This window comes from Plectropomus leopardus, chromosome 3 (assembly GCF_026936395.1).
Source record: "Plectropomus leopardus strain MGB_pleo_1.0 chromosome 3, ASM2693639v1, whole genome shotgun sequence".
NCBI classification, from domain to species: Eukaryota; Metazoa; Chordata; class Actinopteri; order Perciformes; family Serranidae; genus Plectropomus; species Plectropomus leopardus.
Genome location: NC_142178.1, coordinates 477950 through 502616, shown reverse-complemented (window position 1 = coordinate 502616; position 24667 = coordinate 477950). Strand labels below are relative to the sequence as shown.

The 24667-nt window shown below is 40.7% G+C and overlaps 1 protein-coding gene across 1 annotated transcript; it reads left to right on the top strand.

The window, feature by feature from the left end:
• Positions 1-9201: 9201 nt before the first annotated feature.
• LOC121942348 (prostaglandin D2 receptor 2) lies at positions 9202-24667 on the top strand. The gene is made up of 2 exons (XM_042485528.2): positions 9202-9312; positions 19471-24667. Exon 2 carries the CDS (start codon positions 19478-19480, stop codon positions 20873-20875), a length of 1398 nt encoding a protein of 465 aa, XP_042341462.2. The 5' UTR covers positions 9202-9312; positions 19471-19477; the 3' UTR covers positions 20876-24667.

The following is a 24667-nucleotide window of genomic DNA, read 5'->3' as shown; positions in this document are numbered from 1 at the left end:
GCCATCCAGCTGTGTTTCATGTGAATAAAAAAGGAGGTTGCTATTTGGCATTGTGCTCTTAGACCAAAAGCACTGTCAAATTTTGCGAATTTAGAATTAAGCATGGGGTGATTTATTCTCAATCATCACAGTCTTTAAAGGATCAATAAAAATATCTGTATAAATTTACCCCATACAAACAAGCTAGTTACACAATATCATAGTTTTAGTACCTGAAGTTCAGACAGGCACATCTCTGGAACATCACCCCCTCCTTTTGCTGTGAGCTTGGAGATATCTCTTTTCATCTTGTCAGGGTCTGTTGTCCTGATCATTGGTCCAAAACCTGCATAGAAAGCACAAAAAAAGGGGTCAGTATACACCAAGACTAACCTGTGGCTCAAATCATTTTGGACTGAATGTATGTTTTTGAAATCATTTGTCATCCTACAGAATGACTGCACTGTACAGTATGTCTCACAGCTTTTAGAGTTTTAGAGCCAAACAGCCAATCATTACACACACACACACACACACACACACACACACACACACACACACACACATATATATAGATATATAATTCTCTGGCATTATGACGCCCCCAGGCGACTACATCCTCTGATTTTTATAATCAGTTCATACTGGGGTCATTGAAGGGCACCAGAATGTACTCGGATGGCTCGTCCTGTGTTCCTTTTTTGCTGTCGCTTGCTCCTTTTATTCGTAAACAACTGCCCTGGCTTCGGCAATGTCATCTGACATACTGCCAGTGGTGTCAATCACAAATCACACGATGGCTGAGCGAGCAATGTCCATCATTCTGTGATAGAAACAGAGAGGGGCAAGAATTAAAGGTCAGGTAAAGCCATTCATTATTCTCAATCCAAAGTGAGAAATCATAAAATACAATTTTCTTCATTTTCTTATCTGAACGTCATACCTGAGAAAGTCATTGTCCCCAGCAGCTAAGTGGATGTCCTGCAGCAGCTGGAGGCTGGCGGCCCTGGCTGCGGTCACAGCATCATTGTGGAGGGTCACGTTGTCTGAGCGCTGCTCATCTTTGCTGATGCCTCTGTGAGGATCTACTGTACTGGTCAGGTCAGCTGCACCTCCGTGGCTACATTTACCTGGTACAGGGCAGAGGTCAAACTAAAACTTAGCTCAAATTGCTATTTATATTGTCAATTGGGTGTGCTTTTACTTTAAATAACTGACGTATAAATGTCAGGTGAGTAATATAGAAGACGTAGCATAATATCTAGATTTCTTACAGGTTTTTTTTTTTTTTTTTTGATATTTCAGGAAATACAATTATTGGATTTCTTCCTAAGAGTAAATGAGAAAATTGATCCACTCCCATATCTGAGAGAAATAACACCAAAATGCCAAACTTGAAGGTGAAGGACTAGGCTCATCCTGTTTGTTGAAAAACTCACTTTGTTTTAAATATGATCTCTTATATAAATGATAATTCTAGCAAAATTCATATTTGTATCGCCTATTTTAAATTATGTTAAGAAGTAAGTGAATAACTTTTTTGTTTAGTCTGTTTTCCTTCTCTCATGATGTGTTTTTCAAGTCATGTATAATAGCCTCATATATAAACTAGGTGTCAGAGATAACTTCATCCTCTGTGAGGGCATTAAACTCGATGCCCAGGCTCCAGTGGTAACAATATCTGAATGTGGTTTGGAGATATGTTTGTCACTGCTACTTTCGGGCTTGGCAGCAGAGAAGATTCCCATGTAGCCTAATTTGAGTTTCTTTTTCTTCAGGATGTTGAGGAGAATGTAGTTGGGGCATGTTTCACTGACACAGTCGCTGCAGGTGGCAGAGTCCACATCTACACAGGCAAAAGGCACACAAGATGTATAATGACTCATCATTGGGTTGATATTTGCTCTGTGGTCTATGTGAGAGCAGTGATAGTCACTATGTCAGAGCTTCTGGTTATCTGAAAATAATGACAACCTAGCAGCTAACCACAATCAATAACTTTCAAAACCCTTTTCCACCAAATATGCTCTGGTTCTTGACCTGGTTCAGGATTTTTGGACCCTTGGTGCTATCTAGAGAACCAGCCAGCTTTTCCACTGGGTTTGAATGGAACAGCTGCACTCAAGGATGTGTCAGCAACACAAGGTGCCACACCATACACAACGCAAGTGAACAGCAGTAATAAGATGGTAAATCACATGGATTATCTGCAGCTTTTGATCTGTTATTACACATATTTGTTTTTGTCCAAAAGACAAGCAGAAACCATTTTTAAAGATAAGAAGATGTACAAGACTATCATGTGAAGACTTCATCCTGTCTTTCCTACCTGTAGAATGTGTCACATGGTCACAGTTTGCATTTCAAGTCAAAGAAAATGATCTATTTCTTGGTTGGAGATGGGAACCAACTTTTTCAATTCTGAACCAATGTATTTTTGGGGGAAAGCTCTGAATGGTTCAAAATCAGTTGCATGAACCTGAATCTATGCTGGTGGAAAGGGAGTTTTCTGTTGCCATGAAAACAGAACAACACACTCTGTTCTTTGGTCCACAGGTCTGTAGTTTTACCTACAGTTACATGAATATACTGTAGTTACTTTATCGCATGTATCTCAACCCACAGAAATATATGCATATTCCTCCATTCCTCCAATGTCTATAACACACACACACACACACACACACACCTGCCAGGTTTTCCAGAGGAAGGTCAGGGCGAATGAGGTTGATGTATGGCTCAGTGTATCCCAGCCCCACCCAGTTACTGTGGCTGTAGAAGTCCTGAGAGTGAATGGAAAAAAACACTCTTATAGCTCCTCACAGGCAGAATTACAATTTCATATTAAGTGGTGGGTTAAGTACCTGAAAGCCATACTTGAGTAAAAGTACAGATATCTTACCAGAAAATGATTTTGGTAGAAGTTAAAGTCACCTATCAGAATATTACTTGAGTTAAAGTGTTAAAGTATCTGATATTTACTGTACTTAATTATCAAAAATAATCTGTATATATTCAACGTACTTTAGTAATGTAAGTAAAAGTACGAGTAAATGCTGGTAGTAAAAAAAAAAAAAGCAAGAGGTCCAAATTCTGAAAATTATAACGTTAATTTTTTTGTACATCACCTGAAAAATGGAACCTAAATCTCTGAAGAGAAACAAGGTACTCTTCACTACCTAATATATTTAAAGAATGAAATCCAGTGTTTCCTTTCCCATTCCTTCAATCTTCCATCCATCCCTCAATCCCTCTTTTCTTCCTCCATTCCTTCCCTATTTTGTAACTAAGTAATTAAGATGTTTAGGGGAAATGTAGTGGAGTAAGAGTGAAAGTTGATACAGAAGTCTAAAAACTCAAGGTAAGTAAATTCAACCAATTAGACTGCTTATGTATGTTTTTTTTTTTTTTTAATTATTACACAAGATCGAGGGACAGATACATACTTATGTGAAGAACCATAGTAACAATACCACCATGTAAAGACAAAATAAACAATAAATAAGAAGCAATAGGGAAGAAAATTTAAAACAAAGTTAAGTATAAAATAAATATATTAAAAAATAACTGAAGAAATAAAAAAAAGGAAAACGCTCCCCACTGTAGGGCTATAACTGTTAATATTATGTTACTTCAAGGAGGGCAATACAGGAAAAACAGCAGGTTAATATGCACATGCACACAAACATCTGTTCATACCGTATATACAGACACTCATAGCAATATATCATTACATAAGCATATAAAAAATCACATCTACTGCTTTGTGTCCTTATTTTGGATGCTCATATTGACAAATGTTTCTGGAAGATATGTTAGAAGACATATAAGAATCACAGAAGTGAAATCTTACGACAGCCTATTTTAGGGGCGATAAGAGGGAAGAAAATAAGATGGAACAGGGTCATGAGTAAGATTGTTTGACTGATTAGCAACAATCCAAAATGATAACTTTATAGCAGATAGGTGAAGCAGAGACAAAACCTAGGAGGGCACATTTCCAAAACCACTGGAATGACGTTTGCAAAAATATGTCAAATTTTAGTATAAACATATATAAAAAGTAATAATGGCAGTTAATAGCAATGATTATGGTTTCATTTAATAAGAAAAAGAAAAAGAAAACCCTTTAATTTTCGATATAGTATATTCTGATTTTTTTTCTGTACAAAAGGAATGCACTGTCTGATAAAAGACATTGCTCATTCTACATTTAGTATTATTTTGCTGTAGTTTTTTTTATTATTATGGAAAAGTTTTTAGAATTTTAATATTGCATGTCTGAAATGTTTCAAAAACTTCAGAAGCCTTAAGTAACATGAAATACTGTTGCCAACACTTTTAGAATTAAAACATTGAATCTGAAGTTTGAAATACAATCATACCTGGATGTTTCTCAGCTGTGATGATGACGCTCGTGACTCTTCAACACGTGTGATGTGCAGCACAATCACTGTACCTTAGCTCAGTATATAGGGTACATTGTACATGATGGAGGGTGGGGACTTGAAAAGGACCAGGTGTTTGTGTGTTTGTGTGTGTGTGTTTGTGGAGGGTGGCATCCTCATTGTAATTTTCAGTCATACACAGCTGTAATTTCATTTTACTGCATAAGGCTTCCAACATAAAAAAACATGATATCTCATCCATGAAATATGGTCACACCTTGTAATTGAGTGCAATGATGCACACTGAAATAATTACTAATGAGCTTATCCCTAAAATGGCCACATTGTGAATCAAAAGAGTGAAGGCTCAAACAAAGGTGGGGCAAGAAATTATTTCATCCATTCTTTCAGCTACTCATGTTAGAGGTGTAGGACTGAGGGCTTGACTTTGAGTAACACGGTATCCCCTTGATTTCAACAGAGGAAGGGTTTTCTGCTTTACATTTGGTTTTATTAGGTGCACATACACACTCAAAGACTGGATATGAAATACATTTTCATTTGAAATTTTGCAAGGTTTTTTTTTTTCATTTTCTTCCTTTAAGCCTGACCTGTATCCATGAGAACTTTAAAAACCCAATGCTAACCCCTAACTCTTTCATAATTTCCTTGCCTGTATCCAGGATATACAGGACTTAGACAAAGCTCTGTTGCCGTGGAGCTGCGATGGATCACAGTTTTAACTGTTTTGAGGTCAGAGTCTGATGTTTTCTCAGAACTGTTATCTTTACTGTCAGACTTTAAATCCTAATAACAACATCACAACAATAAATATAAATACTCAAAACGATTAACAAAGTGCAGCATGGGAGACTCCTACAAATGACAGCAATGATCACTAAAATATATAATGTCTCTAAAAAACAACAAACATAAAAAAATTATATCACCTCCTGAAACATGTTCCCACTGTAGCACAGGGACAAATACTTTTCAAGCTTTTTGTTGTGACAGTCATCTTCTGTGGGTGTGTCAGGATGGGCTCTGAGGCCAGATATCAGCTGACTGACGTGCAGTTGTTATTGTCCTTTGATGTTACTCAAGCTTATCTGCCAGTGTCACATGCAGAGCCACAAATATAATGTGATGAAATGGATGAAATGGTTTAATGGTGAGTGGTGAAACACAACATGATAAATCTGCATCATGTAACATTTGCATTTTTTAAACGTTTTTCATAATGATGACATAACAGCAAAACCATTCTAAATGTAGAATGAGCAGTGTCTTCCTTTTGTACAGAAAAAAAATGAATGAACCTATAATCATTGCAATTGACTGCTATTAGTAAGTTTTCTTTTTGAATCAGGTCTTAGTACTGACTGACTCCTCTATATTTCTATGAGTGGAAGAATAAATGTAGTGAAGGACTCTCTCTCTTTCTGTCAACTCTTCCTCTCTGTATTTCCTTTGAGCATGCGTGCTCGAGTCCAGGTCCAGCCAGAAGCAGACAGTTTTACTAAGCAGATCAGAAGGTGCAGTTTCATACCACATTCCTGGAACACGCCAGTGCCCTTCCTTAAAAATCTGTCGACGTGTACAGCAAGCAGAAAGCAACAGGCTGAACCTCAACCCACCTGCTTTGCACAAAACACCCATACTCAGGCTGTTGGTGACCTGTTTGCATACCAGAGATCTAAAATATGTTTAAAATATAAAAAATAACTGATGATAACAGTTGTAGATTTGGTGCTGACGAGGAGACCATTATGCATTTATTATGGTATTGTCCTGCTGTTACATGGTTCTGACAGCTGGTGGCAGATTGGCCAGCTGAACGGGCAATCCTTCTACCTTTGTCCCTTCTTAATATAATTTGGAGTTTTCAAGATGATATAATATGTTATTGAACATCATTGTTGTAGTTAGCAAAAAGCTGGCATTAAGAGCTTATATTTTAGTTCTTAAGCATTATTATCGTCAAGACAAGCTTATTATGAAAGGTAAAGAAAAATGTTTATATTGAAATAAACTTGGAGATCTGAGATAATCAGAAACCTGGGTTACAGAAATTTGATTATTTTATCTTATCCATAAAGTAATATTATCTCATTTCTTCTTTTGTCATCTTAGTGAAGAGGGATGTTATTGTGTTTTCATGAAATACACTCATCATGTTGAGGTATGTGGATATGTGTTCTGTATATATGTTTGTGTGTATGTATTAATGTTTATGTGACATTAAAAAATAGTATAAAGCATTTACCTCTAAGACCAATTTAGTTGTTACTGGACATTGTTGTTTCTGTCCTCATCTTTGTGTAAATTACTACATGTCAAGACATTTTTAAAGACTGTTCGTAAAGCTCTTGACCACTGAAGCAAATTAAAAGTTGCATTACAGGTTCAGCTACTAATTGTTATAAAAAGTAACCGTCTTATTTGCTGGAACTATCATTATGTCTTGACTGTATTTCATGAAGGAAAAAAAAATGATTGCAGCCAGGAGGAGTCTCTTTTGTTTATTAGGGGCAACTTACTTATTATTTTTTTATTTTATACATATATAGACAGGCTGCTAAAGACAGTTTCAAACTTCAAACAACATAACCATTTTAAATGTGTCCTTTTGAATTTACTGTTGGAATGTTTGTTAATGCTCACAAGGAAACTATAATTTATACAATAAATATATACAAGAGGCCATTTTACGTTAGCCCAGGCTTGACTTACTGATAGCCTATCACAGCTTGTTCCACCCTGGCTGCAAAGATACATGACAGAACCCAAACTAGGAGCGCATGTTTGACTGCAGGGGCTGCTCCGGGGTAAAAACTAATGAGAAAATGGTGGGAACATTTTTTTTTCTAGGCAGCAATCTAAAAAAAATAAGTACAGTGTAGAAAAAAAGAGAAAGAGAGAGAGAAAGAGAGAATACATATATAAATTAGTCAATCATAACTCCAGTGCTCCTCTCAGCTCCTTCAACATGTGCATTGTACTTTATGGCCTTTTTGCCTACTCCCTGCTCATCTCACATTGTGGGCTGCTGCATTAGTGCTGTCCATGTTTCCACAATCTGCAGTGTGTGTGTACATGGCATCCTGCATGGCTCTGGTAATCCATGGTGCCGGCCCACTCACTGGTTCGTCTGATGACTGATGCCTCTTATAAATAATAAATAATAAACAGATGGTTATTTTATTGTCTTAATGGAAAACTCAGCCTTTTTTTTCTATAAGTGTTTTAATTTGCAGAAAGCTCCTAAACAGACATTTCTGTCTGTGTTGATTTGTTTTTCACTCATAATCACACGTTCAGTGGATTGTTTTATCTTCTTTTTCTGAAAAGAGCCTGGAAAAAACCCTTAGTCCTATTGTTTTTTGCAGCTAATACCTCCCTGTTCTCTGGACTCCATCACTGGATGGACTCCAGGGAATCAGGAGTCAAGTATTTATATTAGAACACAACCTAAACCACTTGTCCAATAGTGAGGACTGGGTTAACCACTGATTTTTTTCTTCTCAAATAAGGTCCTTAGTCTTATCTATATTAAGAATAAGGTGGGCTTCATTACACCGTCTGACAAGTATGTTCACTTCCTCTTGATAAGCTGAGCTATCATCATTTAGTATGTAACCAACTAGATCAGAGTCGTCAGATAATTTTTGTAAGTGGCATGATTAATTCCCATGTCTACAGTCAGATTTGTACAAGGTCAATGAAAACTGAGATAAAACCCTGCCCTGTGGTGCTCCTGTGCTGGTGGTGATGGCATCAGACACAGTGCCCTGGAAACTCACATACTGAGTTACTGATGTTTTTATTTCTATATAGTCTATGCTTTTTAAAGGCCACAAACCATCTTGTTAAATTGAAAAAAAGTGTATGTTGTTTTTTTGTTTTGTTTTTGTTGTTGTTTTTTACATACTCAGAGTTCCTACCTCTATAAAACTTTTAAACAATGCTGTTTAAGGCTGCAGGGATTATGCAATTGTTGGGTGTGTGCAATATGCACTGTGTGTCATGTATGTACATTTTTTTTAATGTGCTATTTGAATTATGTGCTGTTTTGTTCATATATAGTTTGTGTGACTGTGAAGGCATTTATGGGCACAGCATCTGAGTCCAAGACAGATTTCCCTATGGGGACAATCAAGTATATTGCATCGTATCGTATCGTATCGTATCGTATCGTATCGTATCGTATCGTATATCCTATCATAATGTATAATATCATATTGCATTGGAACAGTGTGGTTTGTGGTTTCTCCACATCTGTGATCTCCTCTGAAGACGTGCAGCTAACAGGCCCATTTAAAGTTAATGTTTTGAGTCATGTTCACCACCAGATGGTGATAGAGACATTTATGATCCTGCCCTGTTTGGATGTTGTTATTGTAAATGAATGTGGATTATTGACTTATTGTGTGAGCTGCATGGAAGATGTCAGGGACAGGAAGTGTCAGTTTACAGATGCCTACTTTGTGTTGAGGAGATGAATCATCATGGAAACTACAGCCCACTATGAAGTGTCAGGGGAACTAGTCCACACAAGTCCAGCCACACAAGTCCAGCCTTGGCATAATGATCGCTCATGTAGAACAGACAATGGCATACGTATCACAGATATCTCATTTCAGTCTGTTACTAGTGTCTCTGTCTCAACTGCAAAGTCCCTCCGCCTCTCTGTTGCCCAAATAACAGTGAATTTCAAGTTCAGTCAAATTTGCATTCATGTTCACACACTCCCTCACTTATCAGATACCTCATCTTTACAGGGCGGAGCAAGGGAGATATGTGTGTGTGTGTGTGTGTTCTGACTAACAGAACTGGAGGGATGAGTGTCAGTGCAGTAAGAGGAAGAGGACAGAACATTTAGACTCTCTCTTTCTCTGTGAATGTAACCCAACGTGCCCTTCAGACCTCCTTTTGTTCCATGCAGGTATGTTTTTGCTATCATATTTAGCCTAAAAAATTTGGTTCATATCACACAATTCAAATATGGGGATATTAAACCCAGTCATGTGTGATGACTATTTACTTTAAAAGAGGTGCTTGCAGGTAGAGTGATTTACTAAATCCTACAACTCTACAACACAAACAGCTCCATGTTTTTTTTTTTTTTCAGGTAGAGTAGATTGTGAAGAGATATTGTCTCTGTCACCACCCATCACACTCATAATCTCTGAATATATCTAACATTAGGAATTTGTGATCAAATTGGCTAATATTTAAAGATTGGAAAATGCCATGGATGATGTGTATGCACAGTCTACTGCCAGTTTATAACCAGGTACACCTACTTGAACTTGTATGCAGTCTCATTAAAGAGTCTTGCAATAAATCCTACTGCCATCAAAGGTGTTACATTTTTATATTGTTGTATTTTATAGTGCTGTTGTATTGCATTACTTCATATTAAGAAGTGTTTCTAATATTTACATCAATAAGGGCAGAGTAAATATTAGGTAGGTGTGGTTAATAAAAAACAGTTGATGGCCTCTATTGAACCAAACAGCAGAGCAGTTCATAAGGAGAGCTTATGGTGTCAAACACAAGTAGAAACATGGAGCCATCTGCAATCTTAATATTACAACTTATGATGAGCACTGCTACAAATGTGTATGTGTGCTTATGTCAGCCCACTGAGCCATTAGAGACAAGTCTGTGTTATAAACTATATGATATATAAACTATATCATCTTTTTTTCCTTTATCTTTTTTTTTAGATTATTTTTTGGACTTTAATGCCTTTGTTAGAGTGCAGCTAGAGAGTGACAGGAAAAGGGGAGAGAGAATGGGGATTACACGTAGCAAAAGGCCGCAGGATTGAATGAAAGTGCGGCCACTGCAAAGGACTCAGCTCACATAAGGCGAACACTCCACTCACTGAGAGTTAGTTTAGTTTATGGCAGTCATGCCCTAAGTACAGCCTAGAGCCAATCGTGGCCCCTAATCTGATGCATGTATCAAGCAGGAACTGATGCGTTTTCCTAATTAGACGATAAACAACATTGCTACAGCAAAGAAGCATCGACAGTGAGGACTGCTGCTTGTAGGAGCAGTGAAAGGTTGAATACATTAGACTTGAAGCTGAAACAGTTGCATTTGTCTCATTTGTTTATAATTTTTTTAATAACCCACTTGATGCTCCAAGCAGTTGGCCCCCAGGTATTTTCACTTTATTTAATCTGGCCCCCTCTCAAAAAGTCTGGACACACCTGGCATCCACTTCTAAAAGTTACATTTGGATAAACAGCAATGCAGAAAAATGTGTGTGTGGAGAGTAAAAATTTCATTGTCATCTGTGTGGGATGGAAAATCTATGGCACAGAAAGCTAAGTAACAGAGCGTGTGACATTGAGTGGCTCACTGTCGAGTCAAGTCAAGTCAGTTTTATTTATATAGCCCATTATCACAAAACATGGTTTGCCTCAGAGGGCTTTACAGTGTACGACATCCCTCTGCCCTTAGACCCTCACATCACCCAAGGAAAAACTCCCCAAAAAGAACCCCTGTAACAGGGAAAAAAAAGAGGAAGAAACCTCAGGAAGAGCGGTAGAGGATAGTGAGGGATCCCTCTTCCAGGACGGACAGACGAGCAATAGATGTCGTAAATAGCAAATGAAATACAATCATGGCAAAAAGGAAAGAGAAAGAGAGAGGGGAGAGAGGGTGGGTGGGTGGGGGGGGCACAGCAATAATAGAAACAGATGCATGTCATATTACAATAATGGTAGATGTGAAATTAGTAATTGCTTTCTATGATGATGTTGAGAGAGATGATAACAGTCTCATGCATATGTGAAAGGGAGTTGTCCAAGCACAGCATCGGCGCAACCAGGACCAGACCACGATCAGGGCGAGCGGGGGGCACAGAATCAGTACAGCCACAGCACGAGCACAACCAAAGGCAGGGTCGCAGCATCAGCACAGCTCTCACCACGGTCAGGCACAGCCAAGGTTACGGCCAGGATCCAGGGAAACTAGGAAACAAGGGAGCAGGAACGCTCCTGAGAGGCAACAGGATTAGCGTAGTGCAGTTCAACAGACCCAGGCTCTGTAATCGTGAGCCCCAGGTAGTGAGAGTACCACATGGCTATCACAGAGCTAAGCTAAGCTTGCACATGGCAATGCAGTTAACAGACATGCATGATTTCTGATGGCGGCATTGAGAGAAGGAAAGGAGCTCAGCGTATCAGAGGAAGTCCCCGGCAGGTTAAACCTATGTCAGCCTAACTATGGGCTGGTCCAGGCAGCCTGAGCCAGCCCTGATTATAAGCTTTATCAAAGAGGAAGGTCTTAAGTCTACCCTTAAAAGTTGAAACGGTGTCTGCCTCCCTGACCGAAAATGGAAGATGGTTCCATAGGAGAGGAGCGTGGTAGCTGAAGGCTCTGGTTCCTAACCTACTTTTGGAAATTTTGGGAACCACAAGTAACCCTGCGTTTTCAGAGCGCAGTGATCTTGAGGGTTGGTAAGGAACTATGAGCTGTGACAGATAAGACTGAGCCTGACCATTTAGAGCTTTGTAAGTAAAGAGGAGGATTTTAAAGTCAATCCTGGATTTCACAGGGAGCCAGTGCAGAGAAGCTAAAACAGGAGAAATATGATCCCTTTTCTTGCTTCCCGTTAAAACACGAGCAGCAGCGTTCTGCACCAGTTGGAGAGACCTAAGAGATTTGTTGGGGCAACCAAATAATAGGGAATTACAGTAATCCAGCCTAGAGGTGACAAATGCATGTACTAATTTTTCAGCATCTGTTTGGGATAGGATATGTCTAATTTTTGCGATGTTACGCAAGTGAAAGAAAGCCGTCCTTGAAGTTTGTTTTATATGGGAGGCAAAGGATAAATCCTGGTCAAATAAAACTCCGAGGTTCCTTACAGTTGTGCTAGAGGCCAAGGTAATGCCATCTAGAGAAATTAAATTGTTGGAAAAGGAGCTTCTGAGGTGTTTTGGGCCAAGAACAATAACTTCAGTTTTGTCTGAATTCAACATCAGGAAATTATGGCTCATCCAGGCTTTTACATCCTTAAGACATGTTTGAAGTCTAGATAGCTGATCAGTTTGATCTGGTTTCATAGATAGATATAATTGCGTATCATCAGCATAACAATAGAAATTTAAGGAATGTTTTCTAATTATGTTGCCTAGAGGAAGCATATATAAAGTGAAAAGGATTGGTCCAAGCACCGAACCTTGTGGCACTCCAAAGCAGACCTTTGTATGTGCGGAGGGTTGATCATTGATGTGAACAAATTGGGAACGATCTGATAAGTATGACTTAAACCAGGCTCGTGACGTTCCTTTAAGGCCAATTGAGGTTTCAAGTCTGTGCAGTAAGATTTGATGGTCAATGGTGTCAAATGCAGCACTGAGATCTAATAGGATTAAAACAGAGACCAGACCTGTGTCAGAAGCGATAAATAAGTCGTTATTAATTTTTACTAGTGCCGTCTCTGTGCTATGATGAACTCTAAAGCCTGACTGAAAGTCCTCGAATAAACTGTTGTCTCGGAGAAAGTCACAGAGCTGATGAGCAACCACTCTCTCAAGGATTTTAGAAATAAAGGGGAGATTAGATATCGGTCTATAGTTAGCTAAAATCTCAGGATCGAGAGTGGGCTTCTTTAGAAGAGGTTTAATGACAGCTACTTTAAAAGACTGGGGTACATAACCTGTCAATAAAGACGCGTTGATTATATCTAATAAAAAGTTGTCTAATAAAGGTAAAACTTCCTTAAGGAGCTTAGTTGGGATGGGGTCTAGCAGGCATGTTGATGGCTTAGATGCAGAAACCAAAGTATAGAGTTGATGAAGGTCAATGGGGGAGAAATGGTCTAGATAAATTTCGGGCCTTGCTGCCATATTCAGGCACTGTGACCTTCATTCCTCTGTGTGCTATATAAGCTGTTGTTTGTTTCCAAGAAGCATCGCTGCATCAAGCAATATGCTTATTGAAGTTCTCTATTCATCATTTGAAAGGCAGATGTCACATTCACTACTCCAAATGTTTGTCTCTGATTTGACCATATATGCACGTTAGAGTTGAGGGGAAAGCAGTGACGACAGCTTTGAGTCATGGATATGTGCAGACATGGTGCTGGGTTACCTTATATAGGCAGACAGTAAAGGGGGATGTGACTGAGTGTGTGACCACAGCTGGATGCAGGAACACAATGGAAACACGGCATTTGAATAGTCAAATGTCATTCTGAAGTGTTAACTACATATCTCACGTCAGCCATGTTTTAATTCAAAGTGTACCCAGTATAATCAGAACTTCATCACCTGAATCACCTGATAATATGTTCCTCAATGGGAGAAATAAGGAGAGTCTGCAACAAAGACAGAGAAGTGAGAGAGAGCAGTGGAAACCAAAATTTCGTGTCCGGTCACAGACTCTGAACTAACCTCCACTGCTCTCTCACTCGGTCTTACACCATATTTTCTGAGCTGTTCTTTTCTTACAGTCAGACGTTGTTTCATTCTTTTCAGGTCTTCCTTTTTGGTTTGGTTCAGTTTGGGCTGATTTGTGGATTTTCTTACACATTTGCTTCTTCATTATTATCATTTTTCAGGGGAATGTCATGGGCTGGTTTGCTGGCAGATTTGCACACACTGTAACAATGCAAATCTATGGTTATTTGTGCAGTTGGATTTGGCCAGATAGAAACAAAGACAGACATCTCTGTGTTAGCTCTTCTAATCTTAGTTTATATCAGCACAGCAAACAAACTACTGTCAGCAGATGCATTTGTCAACTAACTCTGTAGCTTAACCCTTTGAAACCTGGAGTAACATAATTTCTTTTGCTGCTTTTATTTGCCTTTCACAAATATTTAAGTCTTTGTACAATCATCAAATTGCTAGAAATGTGTAGATTGAATTAAAAAAACTGTCTAGGGAAAAAAAGCTGGAGGAAAACTGCATTTAAAATAATAATAAATAAGTATTACATTTTTTTAAAAAGATTATTTTTTGGCATTTTAGCCTTTATTAAATAGGACAGATAGCATGAAAGGGGGAGAGAGAGAGAGGTGACAACATGCAGTAAAGGGCCTTGGGCAGGAGTTGAACCCAAGACTGCTGCCGTGAGGACACTGTCTTCATTCGTAGGGTGCCTGCTTTATCCACACAGCTACCAACACCCTGTGAGAAGTGTTACAATTTTTAAGCACTTTTCGAGGGTCATTTCATTTCTCAGCTTTTTAGGTGATTTTCTCGTACTTGTTCACTAATTTTGATTCAGTTTTATTTATAAAGGCCATTATCACAATTTGGCTGCTTTACAATATACATCCCTCCATCCTTGGACCCTCAGAGCAACTAAGGAAAAAACATAACATATAACAATAGCAACAGACATTAACATTTATAAATGTGATTTATGATAGCATGTAATAATCCCTGAGCTACCACCTTATTGTGGTGGAGGGGGTTGCGTGTCCCAGTGATCCTAGGAGCTCAGTTGTCGGGGGCTTTATGCCCCTGGTAGAGTCACCCATGGCAAACAGGTCCTAGGGGAGGGACCAGACAAAGTGTAGCTCAACGGACCCCTTATGATGAAAAAGAAGAATGGTTCAGAGTTTCCCTCACCTGGACACAGGTCACAGGGCCCCCCCGCCCTGGAGCCAGGCCTGGGGGTGGGATTCGATGGCGAGCGCCCAGTGACTGGGCCTTTACCCATGTGGCCCGGCCAGGCACAGCCCAAAGAGCCGACGTGGGACCTTCCCATGGGCCCACCGCCCATAGGAGGGTCCAAAGGGGTCGGGTGCAGTGTGAGTTGGGCGGCAGCCGAAGGTGGGGACCTTGGCGGTCCGATCCACGGCTGCAGAAGCTAGCTCTGGGGATGTGGAATGTCACCTCTCTGGTGGGGATGGAGCCTGAGCTGGTGCGCGAGGTTATAGTCTAGATATAGTCGGCCTCACCTTGACACACAGCATGGGCTCTGGGACCAGTCTTCTCGAGAGGGGTTGGATTCTCTTCCACTCTGGAGTTGCCACTGGTGAGAGGCGCCGGGCAGGGGTGGCTTGCTCCCCAGCTCGGTGCCTGTACGTTGGAGTTTACCCCGGTGAATGAGAGGGTAGCCTCCCTCCGCCTTTGGGTGGGGGGACGGATCCTGACTGTTGTTTGTGCCTATGGTTCAAGCAGCAGTTCAGAGTATCCACCCTTTTTGGAGTCCTTAGAGGGGGTGCTCCTTCTGGGGACTCCCTCATTCTGCTGGGGGACTTCAACGCTCACATTGGCAATGACAGTGAGACCTAGAGGGGGGTGATCTGGAGGAATGACCCCCCAGTCTGAACCAGAGTGGTGTCTTGTTATTGGACTTCTGTGCTCGCCACAGATTGTCCATAACAAACACCATGTTCAAGCATAAGGGTGTCCATATGCGCACTTGGCATCAGGACACCCTAGGCCGCAGTTCGATGATCGACTTTGTAGTCGTATCGTTGGACTTGCGGCCGCATGTCTTGGATACTTGGGTGAAGAGAGGGGCGCAGCTGTCAACTGATCACCACCTGGTGGTGAGTTGGCTCCGATGGTGGGGGAGGATGCCGGTCAGACCTGGCAGACCCAAACGTATTGTTAGGGTCTGCTGGGAATCTCTGGCAGTCTCCCGTCAGATGGAGCTTCAACTCCCACCTCCGGAAGAGCTTTGCCCGGAGTTCCTTAAGGCCCTGGATGTTGTGGAACTGTCGTGGTTCACACGACTCTGCAACATTGTGTGGACATTGGGGTCAGTGCCTCTGGACTGGCAGACCGGGGTGGTGGTTCCTCTTTTTAAGAAGGGGGACCGGAGGGTGTGTTCCAACTACAGGGGGATCACACTCCTCAGCCTATCTTGTAAGGTCTATTCGGGTGTGCTAGAGAGGAGGGTCCACCGAACAGTCGAACCCCGGATTCAGGAGGAGCAATGCGGTTTTCTCCCCGATCATGGAACGGTGGACCAGTTCTGGACCCTTGGCAGGATCCTTGAGGGTGTATGGGAGTTTGCCCAACCAGTCCACATGTGCTTTGTGGACTTGGAGAAGGCATTCGACCGTGTCCCTCGGGGAGTCCTGTGGGGGGTTCTCTGGGAATATGGGGTTTCGGAGCCCTGATACGGGCTGTCCGTTCCCTGTATGACCGGTGCCAGAGCTTGGTCCGCATTGCTGGCAGTAAGTTGAACTCGTTTCTGGTGAGGGTTGGACTCTATCAGGGCTGCCCTTTGTCACTGATTCTGTTCATATTCTTTTATGGACAGAATTTCTATGCGCAGCTGGTTTGGTGACCTCAGGATTGGGTCTCTGCTCTTTGCAGATGATGTGGTCCTGTTGGCTTCATCAGGCCGTGACCTCCAGCTCTCACTGGATCGGTTCGCAGCTGAGTGTGAAGCGGCCGGGTTGAGAATTAGCACCTCCAAAAATGAGATCCTGCCCCAAGTAAAGGGGTTCAAGTACCGCGGGGTCTTGTTCATGAGTGAGGGAAGGATGGAACGGGAGGTCGACAGGCGGATCGGTGCAGTGTCTGCTAATGCAGACTCTGCAACAATCTGTGGTGGTGAAGAGGGATCTGAGCTGAAAGGCAAAGCTCTCAATTTACTGGTCGATCTTCGTTCCTACCCTCACCTATGGTCACGAGCCTTGGGTAGTGACCGAAAGAACAAGATCGCGGGTACAAGCGGCCGAAATAAGCTTCCTCCGTAGGGTGGCTGGGCTCTCCCTTAGAGATAGGGTGAGAAGCTCGGTCATCCAGGAAGAGCTTGGAATAGAGCCGCTGCTCCTCCGTGTTGAGAAGAGCCAGATGAAAGCCGGATGCCTCCCGGACACCTCCCTGGTGAGGTGTTCAGGGCACGTCCCACCAGTAGGAGACCCCGGGAAAGACCCAGGACATGCTGGAGAGACTATGTCTCTCAGCTGGCCTGGGAACTCCTCGGGAAGAGCTGGACGAAGTGGCTGGGGAGAGGGAAGTCTGGGCTTCCCTGCTCGGGCTGCTGCCCCCACGACCCGACTCCGGATAAGCGGAAGAATGGATGGATGGATGGATGTAATAAACATGCAAATATTATTGTTTATGTATGTGGCAATAACAGCCATATGTGTAAAATAATAGTGGATGTATGACTAATAATAATGGCAGTTTGGTCAGGTTTCAAAGGGTTAAAGCCCTTCACAGCCCACGTTACCCTCCTTAACAGGAGAGCAAGATTTCTTTGTTGCTGTGTGCTTCAGCATAAAAGCTTTTTGTCAGGGAACAGGTCTTTCAGCTATCAAAAAAAAAACAAAAAAAACAGTGCAACACACAGCCAAGTATTAGCCACTGCTGCCAGCTTAGTCATTATTTCCTCAATCACAAGCAAACTTGAATTATATGGTAGCCCAAGAGGAGAAGTACAAAGCGGTTATCTCAAATACAAGAAACTGATAGAAACATAGATATAAACACTTAACAAAAGCATGCTGGTATCTCCTTGGTTTCTCAAGAATTCCCTGACTGTGTTTCCTATCTGAGCATGTATAGTTGCCTGAGCTGGTATGTGTTAGACCACAAGAACAGGATTTGACATGCTGCTCACTTCATAGGAACTGTTTGGAAACATTTGGGTTTCGAGAGAATGAGGGATAACAGAGAAAAAACTCTCTGGCACGATATGCTGCACACAGCAACTGGTGCGGGAATCAGCTGTCCCTGGAAATGCTCCTCTCCAAGTGCAGCCTGAGGACAGACATTTACTGTCATTATGTAGGTTTAAAAGTTGTAGTGCAGGACTCATGTCTCATATATATCACATGAAATGTCCAGGCACTATAAGGTGAAATCAGGTCATTTGAGATGCTTTTTGGTAAATTAGCAAGAAAACCACCTAAAACTCTGCAGACTTTTAGAACTTGCTGTGGTTCTCTGTTATATTTCTGTGAAGAAAATATGTTAAGTAAAATAACTGAGAGACTTTGGACCTTCAAGCACATCGAGAACCCTGACCTCACTCTGAAGACGTGTTCAGGTATTATGGGTTAGCTGGTAAGCTAAAATGGGGCACATTCTTTTTTTTTTTAATTTTTGAATGATTAAACGAATCAACAAGTCAATAAATCATAATATAACCTGTGGATATTTATTAAAAAGATTGTCCAACTTTTTTGTCATGCTTTTCATGTTCTTTTGTTGCTTGTTTCCTTGGTGCCATCTCATCTATAAGGGATATGTATGTGTTTAACATGGACTAACAGCATCATATTTAATACTGAATGTTTTTAAGTAAAAATGTCTGAAATGTAACAGGGTGGCAGGCAATAGCTCAAGACATAATTCTATGGTGCCTGGTAGCATAGTATTTTTGTTTTATTTAACCTGAATACATAATGTTCTCACTTAAAACCCTTTCCCTTAGAGAAAAAGTATTGTGAAAATATTTTCATTATAAGTTAAACACTTAATAATGAGCAACACCCTACAACCAGTTTTGTTGTTATGCCCTCATTGCTTTAGTTGTAGTTCTCTTACTACCAACATAAGAAAACCAACATATCACATGGCTTTGGTAAGTTCCTGGACCAGTGGATGTCTGACTCTTTGCTCTGCCCATCCCAGTTATCTCAAACCATTTTCGTGTAATTTAATTTCATTTAAAGCACATTTGTGGCAAAACCTCAAGAACATGTTTGGCCAGTGGCTTTAAAGAACCCGAGATGTAAACCCATATTTATCCAGTTTTACCTGGCTGCACCCTAAGCCTTTGTTGCTCTTATTACTAAAATCCAAATATGTAACCTGAAGATTCTGTTTGATTTGTTTTCTCAGCAGCAGGATAGATTTTTTATTGATCAAAAAAGATTGACAAACAAGTCCATTATACTTCATCCTATTTAGTTATTGTATATGAGGAAAGACAGTGCTGATTTATCTGTTGGTGATATCATCATCATCATCTTCATCATCATCAGCAGCAGTAGCATCATCATCACAAATCTTTTCCACTGAAGACAACATGCATATAGACAAACATCAGCATAGAAGATAAATGAGAATGAACATGTGTGCACCAGAACTCCAAAACCATGACTCTGACACTTATCAGTCTCCATTCTCTTCTTGTTGCTGTCTTTTTCTTTCAGAGCACTGATGTCAAATATGACCCCCACCTCAGACGCTCCAGAGGGTCAGCTGATCTGTCCCCTGCTACAGATGATGAAGGAGCACAGACTCAACAACAACACACAGGCCAATATGGTGGTGGTTTGCATTCATGGTCTGGTTTCCTGCCTGGGGATCTTAGAGAACGCCCTCATTCTCTTTGTAGTGGGCTTTCGCTTGCAGCGCCGCACAGTGGCCTCTGTCTGGGTGCTCAACCTGGCCATGTCGGACTTCCTGGCAACCCTGACGCTGCCCCTCTTCACCTTCTACCTTTACTCCTCACATAGCTGGGAACTCGGCAGCCTACTGTGCAAAACACAAGCTTCCATCTTCTTCTTGAACATGTTTGTATCCGCATTCCTGCTGGCAGCCATTTCTCTGGACCGCTGCCTTCTAGCGGCAAAGCCAGTATGGAGCCAGAATCATCGCTCAGTGGGAGGAGCATGGAAGGTGTGTGTGGTGGGTTGGCTGTGGGCAGCAATTAATACATTACCTTACTTTAAATTCCGTGCAGTGACTGAGAAACTGGATGGAAGGAAACTGTGCTATCATCATTTCGCCTTGTATTTATCCTCTCTAGCGACTCTGGAGAGAGACTGCAAAGTGAGACAGGCAGCAACAGCCATCTCCAAGTTACTACTAGCATTCCTGCTCCCCCTAGTGGTGATTGTAGGGAGCTACATCCAAATTGTTCTCAGCTTGAGGAAGAGGAGCAGGAAGAGGATGCAGAGTGTCAGCAGGCTCACTGACGCACTGATTTTGTCAAACAAAGACGGAGCATCAGGAAATACAACCACAACTACAAAAACCACTAACATCTTTCTCAAGCCTCTGGCCTCGGGGCGATCTTCATCCCTGACACCTACTACTCCCAATAAGACAAGTCCCATTCAGCTGTCCCAGAGCTTCACCAAGATGGTGACATTTGTGATTGCAGCATTTGTACTATGCTGGGCTCCCTATCACATCTTCTGCATAATTGAAGTAACTGCCCAGTACTGGCCCCAACATCTCCACCATGTGGAGGTGGGACTGCCCCTGGCCACAACCTTAGTATTCTTGAATCCTGTGCTGAACCCCATTCTTTACACCTTCAGCTGCCCAAACTTCTGTGTGAAAATAAGACAGAGTCTGGGAGCACTTTTCGATGGTCTGGTAGAGGAAGGAGGGGGGTTACTGATGATGCCAGGCAGAAGTTTAAGAGCTAATGTTAGGCGGAGGAGCAGTCGAGATGTGAGCCTTGCAACACTAGGGTCTCCGAATTCCCCCCATCAATCACCTGATAGCCAACCACCCTTCAAACTGCCTTCACCCTCTGAAGGCCTCAAAGACACTCACATAGAAAAAACCAGTGAGGAATCACAAGATGAGGTGGAGCATAGCTGACATGCTAAATTTTTGCCTTTTTGTTGGATTAAGTGGAATCAAGACAGAAATATCTTGATGTACATGTAGGCCTAATTAAACGAAAGACCCATCTTTTCCAAAACACAGGTAGAATAGGCATTAGTGGTATAGTATGGATGGTAGTAGTATCATAGGCTCAGTAAGTTCATGGTATTCCCTGTCATGGTGGCATCAGGCTCGAGGGACTGCACTGTCAATCTGTCTCTCTCAGAATTAAATATTTTAACAGTTATTGGATGGCAATTGTTACAAACATTCATGGTTACCAGAGGGTGAATCTGACTGACTTTGGTGATCCTCAGACTTTTCATCTAGCGCCATCATCAGCTCAAATTTTGTCCAGTAATCTACTTTGGTTTATGACCAAATACCTGCAGAACCGTTGACTTTCCCATCAGTCTCAGCAGTAGTTGTGTTTTGTGCTAATTAACAAATGTTAAAATGCTTAGACACTGAACTAGCAACTAGTATTATCCCCGTGTGACTGTTAGCATGTTGCACCACTGTTCATGGGGAAGAGGGTGATCTCCTGACTTTTCCTCTGGTGCTAGCATGAGGTTGACTTTAGTGGCATTATGTCAGATGTTTCAATAACTCTTACATGTTAGGTGTTTCTTGGGTTAGCCAGGGAATGTGGTATAGAAACTAATATCACCCTTCAGGATAAATTGTAATATCTTTCTATGGAGCACTATCATCAGGTCCATATAGTAATTTGTCTAACACAAATGACGTAATCCTGAGCTGTAATTCACATTATACCTGCAAAACATCAGTAAGTTAACATTGTTGGCATTTAGCTCAAAGCAGTGCTGTTCCTACAGTGAGTGCAGCCCCACTGAGCCATTTGGCTGTAGATTGTCGTCTTTATGTTTTGATTACATATTTAGGAACCATCACCAATATTTGCATTTCAACTTAAATGTTATCATAAAGTGGTTTACACAGCACTGAATGGCCTCACGTATGCCATGAATGATTTTTTTTGTTTGCATGACTTTGGTATTGAAGTAAAAAAACATTTAGATATTAACTTCAATCCAGTCACTTTTCCAGTTAAAGGTTTTACTTAAAGACCTTTCAGTGAAGTCTGCTGACAAGTTATCATCTTGTGCCCTGAAGTACCTCAACTTTTCCCTTCTCGTAAATGGTAAATATAAGCAGAAAAGTAGGTGAAACAATTTATCAAACAGAACTTGGGGTCACTCAATGAATAAAAATATAAAAAAAGAAAACAAATACATTTTCTCTTCACCAAAACTTGTTTAGTATTTCAAATGTAATTCAAATGAAACATGATAAATAAGAATTGTAAACAAAAGGCCAAAGCTTTTTACTGTATGGGCTCACATGACTAAAACTTTGCTTTCTATATTATGTGCTGCAGGTTTCAGCAACCAGAGAGCAGTAAAGCACTGATTACATACAGACGTGAAATTTTTAAGTAGGATTATGCTTTTCAGGTTTTGTAATCCAGGTGCACTTCAAATCTGAACTCCTGCATGTCTGTCCACCTCTCAGAGTGATTGGATTTGATCGTATCTGCTATCCATTTTGATTGACTGTGTCATCACTGCCATCGTAGCTGTCTGGTTCCATCACACTCAATCAGACACACCCACGCACACACGAGCTAAGGTGTAATGTAGGCCACAGCAGTGGGATTACCATGGAGGTACTTGTAATTTGGAGAGACTGAAGAATCCAAAATATAAAGACAGAGCAGGATTAAATCTAATAAAGCAGACTGACATACAAAGCTGCTTCCTCTCAGCCATTCATTTCCAGCAGATTATTTTTCTCTCTTCCTTTGTGACCCCCCCAATGCACACACACACACACACACACACACACACACACACACAAACACACCATCCATACCATATAACTGTAGCAGTGCCTCTTATGATGAAACAAATGAATATGTTTACAGATAATTAAAAGTGACAAAGAAACAGAAATGAAAAAAGAGGAAAGAGGGACAATTAAAAAAGAAAAGTTTTGCCACATGCAACCTACATACATGCCACTAAACTATTTTACAGTTAGCAAAAACAAGAATGTGTTCAAAAAGCTTTGTGGGGATTAGGTTAGGCTAAATATTGATGGGAGAGCAGTTGCCTTTTCTTTTGTTTTCTCACCTCAAACTTACATTCTGTTTTGGTTGCTGCTCCCAAGCTTTATTGCAAAATAGGGAAAACACATAAATGATAATCCTAATCAGCCAGTATTGCAGTACCAGTAGTTAAACCAGTAGTCAAGCCAATATTTCAGTTTTGATAAACACAGAATATACTGCATCTCTATAAATATATGTGATCGCAAATTATCTCTACAAAGTCTTATCTCGCTTAAAAATAAAGGATGCCAAGTGAGCTCATGACATAATCAGTTCACTGTGACAGCTTGTCTAACTGACTCACTTGGAGGTAGTATAAACCCTAATTTAGCAGCTCTTCTTCAAATAATAATACTATTTTAAGACAATGATTGTTCCATTAAGATAATGTGGTATAAATATGGGTAAATAGTCATAGATTGTTTTCATTTTGCCTCTTTGAGTTACTAATGATGAAATGAGATAAACCCCTTTAATTTGTATTTTGATAAGTTAGAGGGACGGTCTATGACACAGGGTCGATCTCATGAAAATATTGATAACACTGGGGAGAGTCCTGCTTTTTAGAAAAATTAAACATGAGGGTTCACCTTCCTTCCTACTCCAGTTATTTTTATAAAAGGGACTACTGGAAAGCAGAATGAAAATGATGTAAATCAAAGCTTCATTCACTTTGAACTCTATAAAGAAGCAGTCATTTTCTCTGAGATCATCAACAGAAACAATAACAACTCACCTGTGTTATTTGCTTCAGTGGACAGGTGAACCAACCTTCTGGTTCCAATATCTTCTTTTTTAAAAACAAGGTTCAAGGTGTCAGACATGCAATTAATTCTTCAATGCCAAAAATATTAAGTAGGCCCACTATCACTGCATGTTTGGTATGTCACAATTTAAATTATCTGCTTACTACCATAAAAAATGCCAGAGTCAGAGGGATCATGTCAAAGCAAGCTGTATGGCAACTTAAGGTTTAGAATGGCACTGCAGGGTCCAGTAGCAGCCTGCATCAGGCAGGACCATCAGCACAATCAGGACCCATGATCAAGGCGCAGCCGCGCTCTGAGAAATCTACGAGACAAGAAAGCACAAAGGCTCCAGAGAAGAAGCTGCACTAAGAGGACATACATTTTTGCAGAGAGAGAGAGAAGCTCATGTTATTCATAATCTATTGTGTCTTCACCAAAGTCTGATTTCCAGATTATGGCATGGGACAGTGGCACAAGGTAGTTACAACGGGCCTCAGTGTACACTATAATGATGGGCCCTCATGCATGCTATCTTGCACATATGTATATTATCCATTATCATCATGTTTTTGGTCATTAATCAGTGTAAGATCTACTCCGATTGAAGGTTAAAAGTTACATCTTGTGTTTCCTATTTCCTTAATACTTTCTGATTTAGTGCAATTATGTTATCTAACTACTAAAATGAGCATAGTAATCACTATAACTGAACCACCTATATCTAGGTAAAGAGATAAGCTATGTTGCTATAAATATGTTAAGATTTTACATTTTCTGAAGTAAAGAGTGTTTTATTTTTTATTTTCCTTTCACCTTAGAATGAGTTGATTGATTTTTAATTTTGGTTTTTAAACCTTGTTTAAAAAATGACCAATAAATGTACCTTCTACCTTAATGTTAACA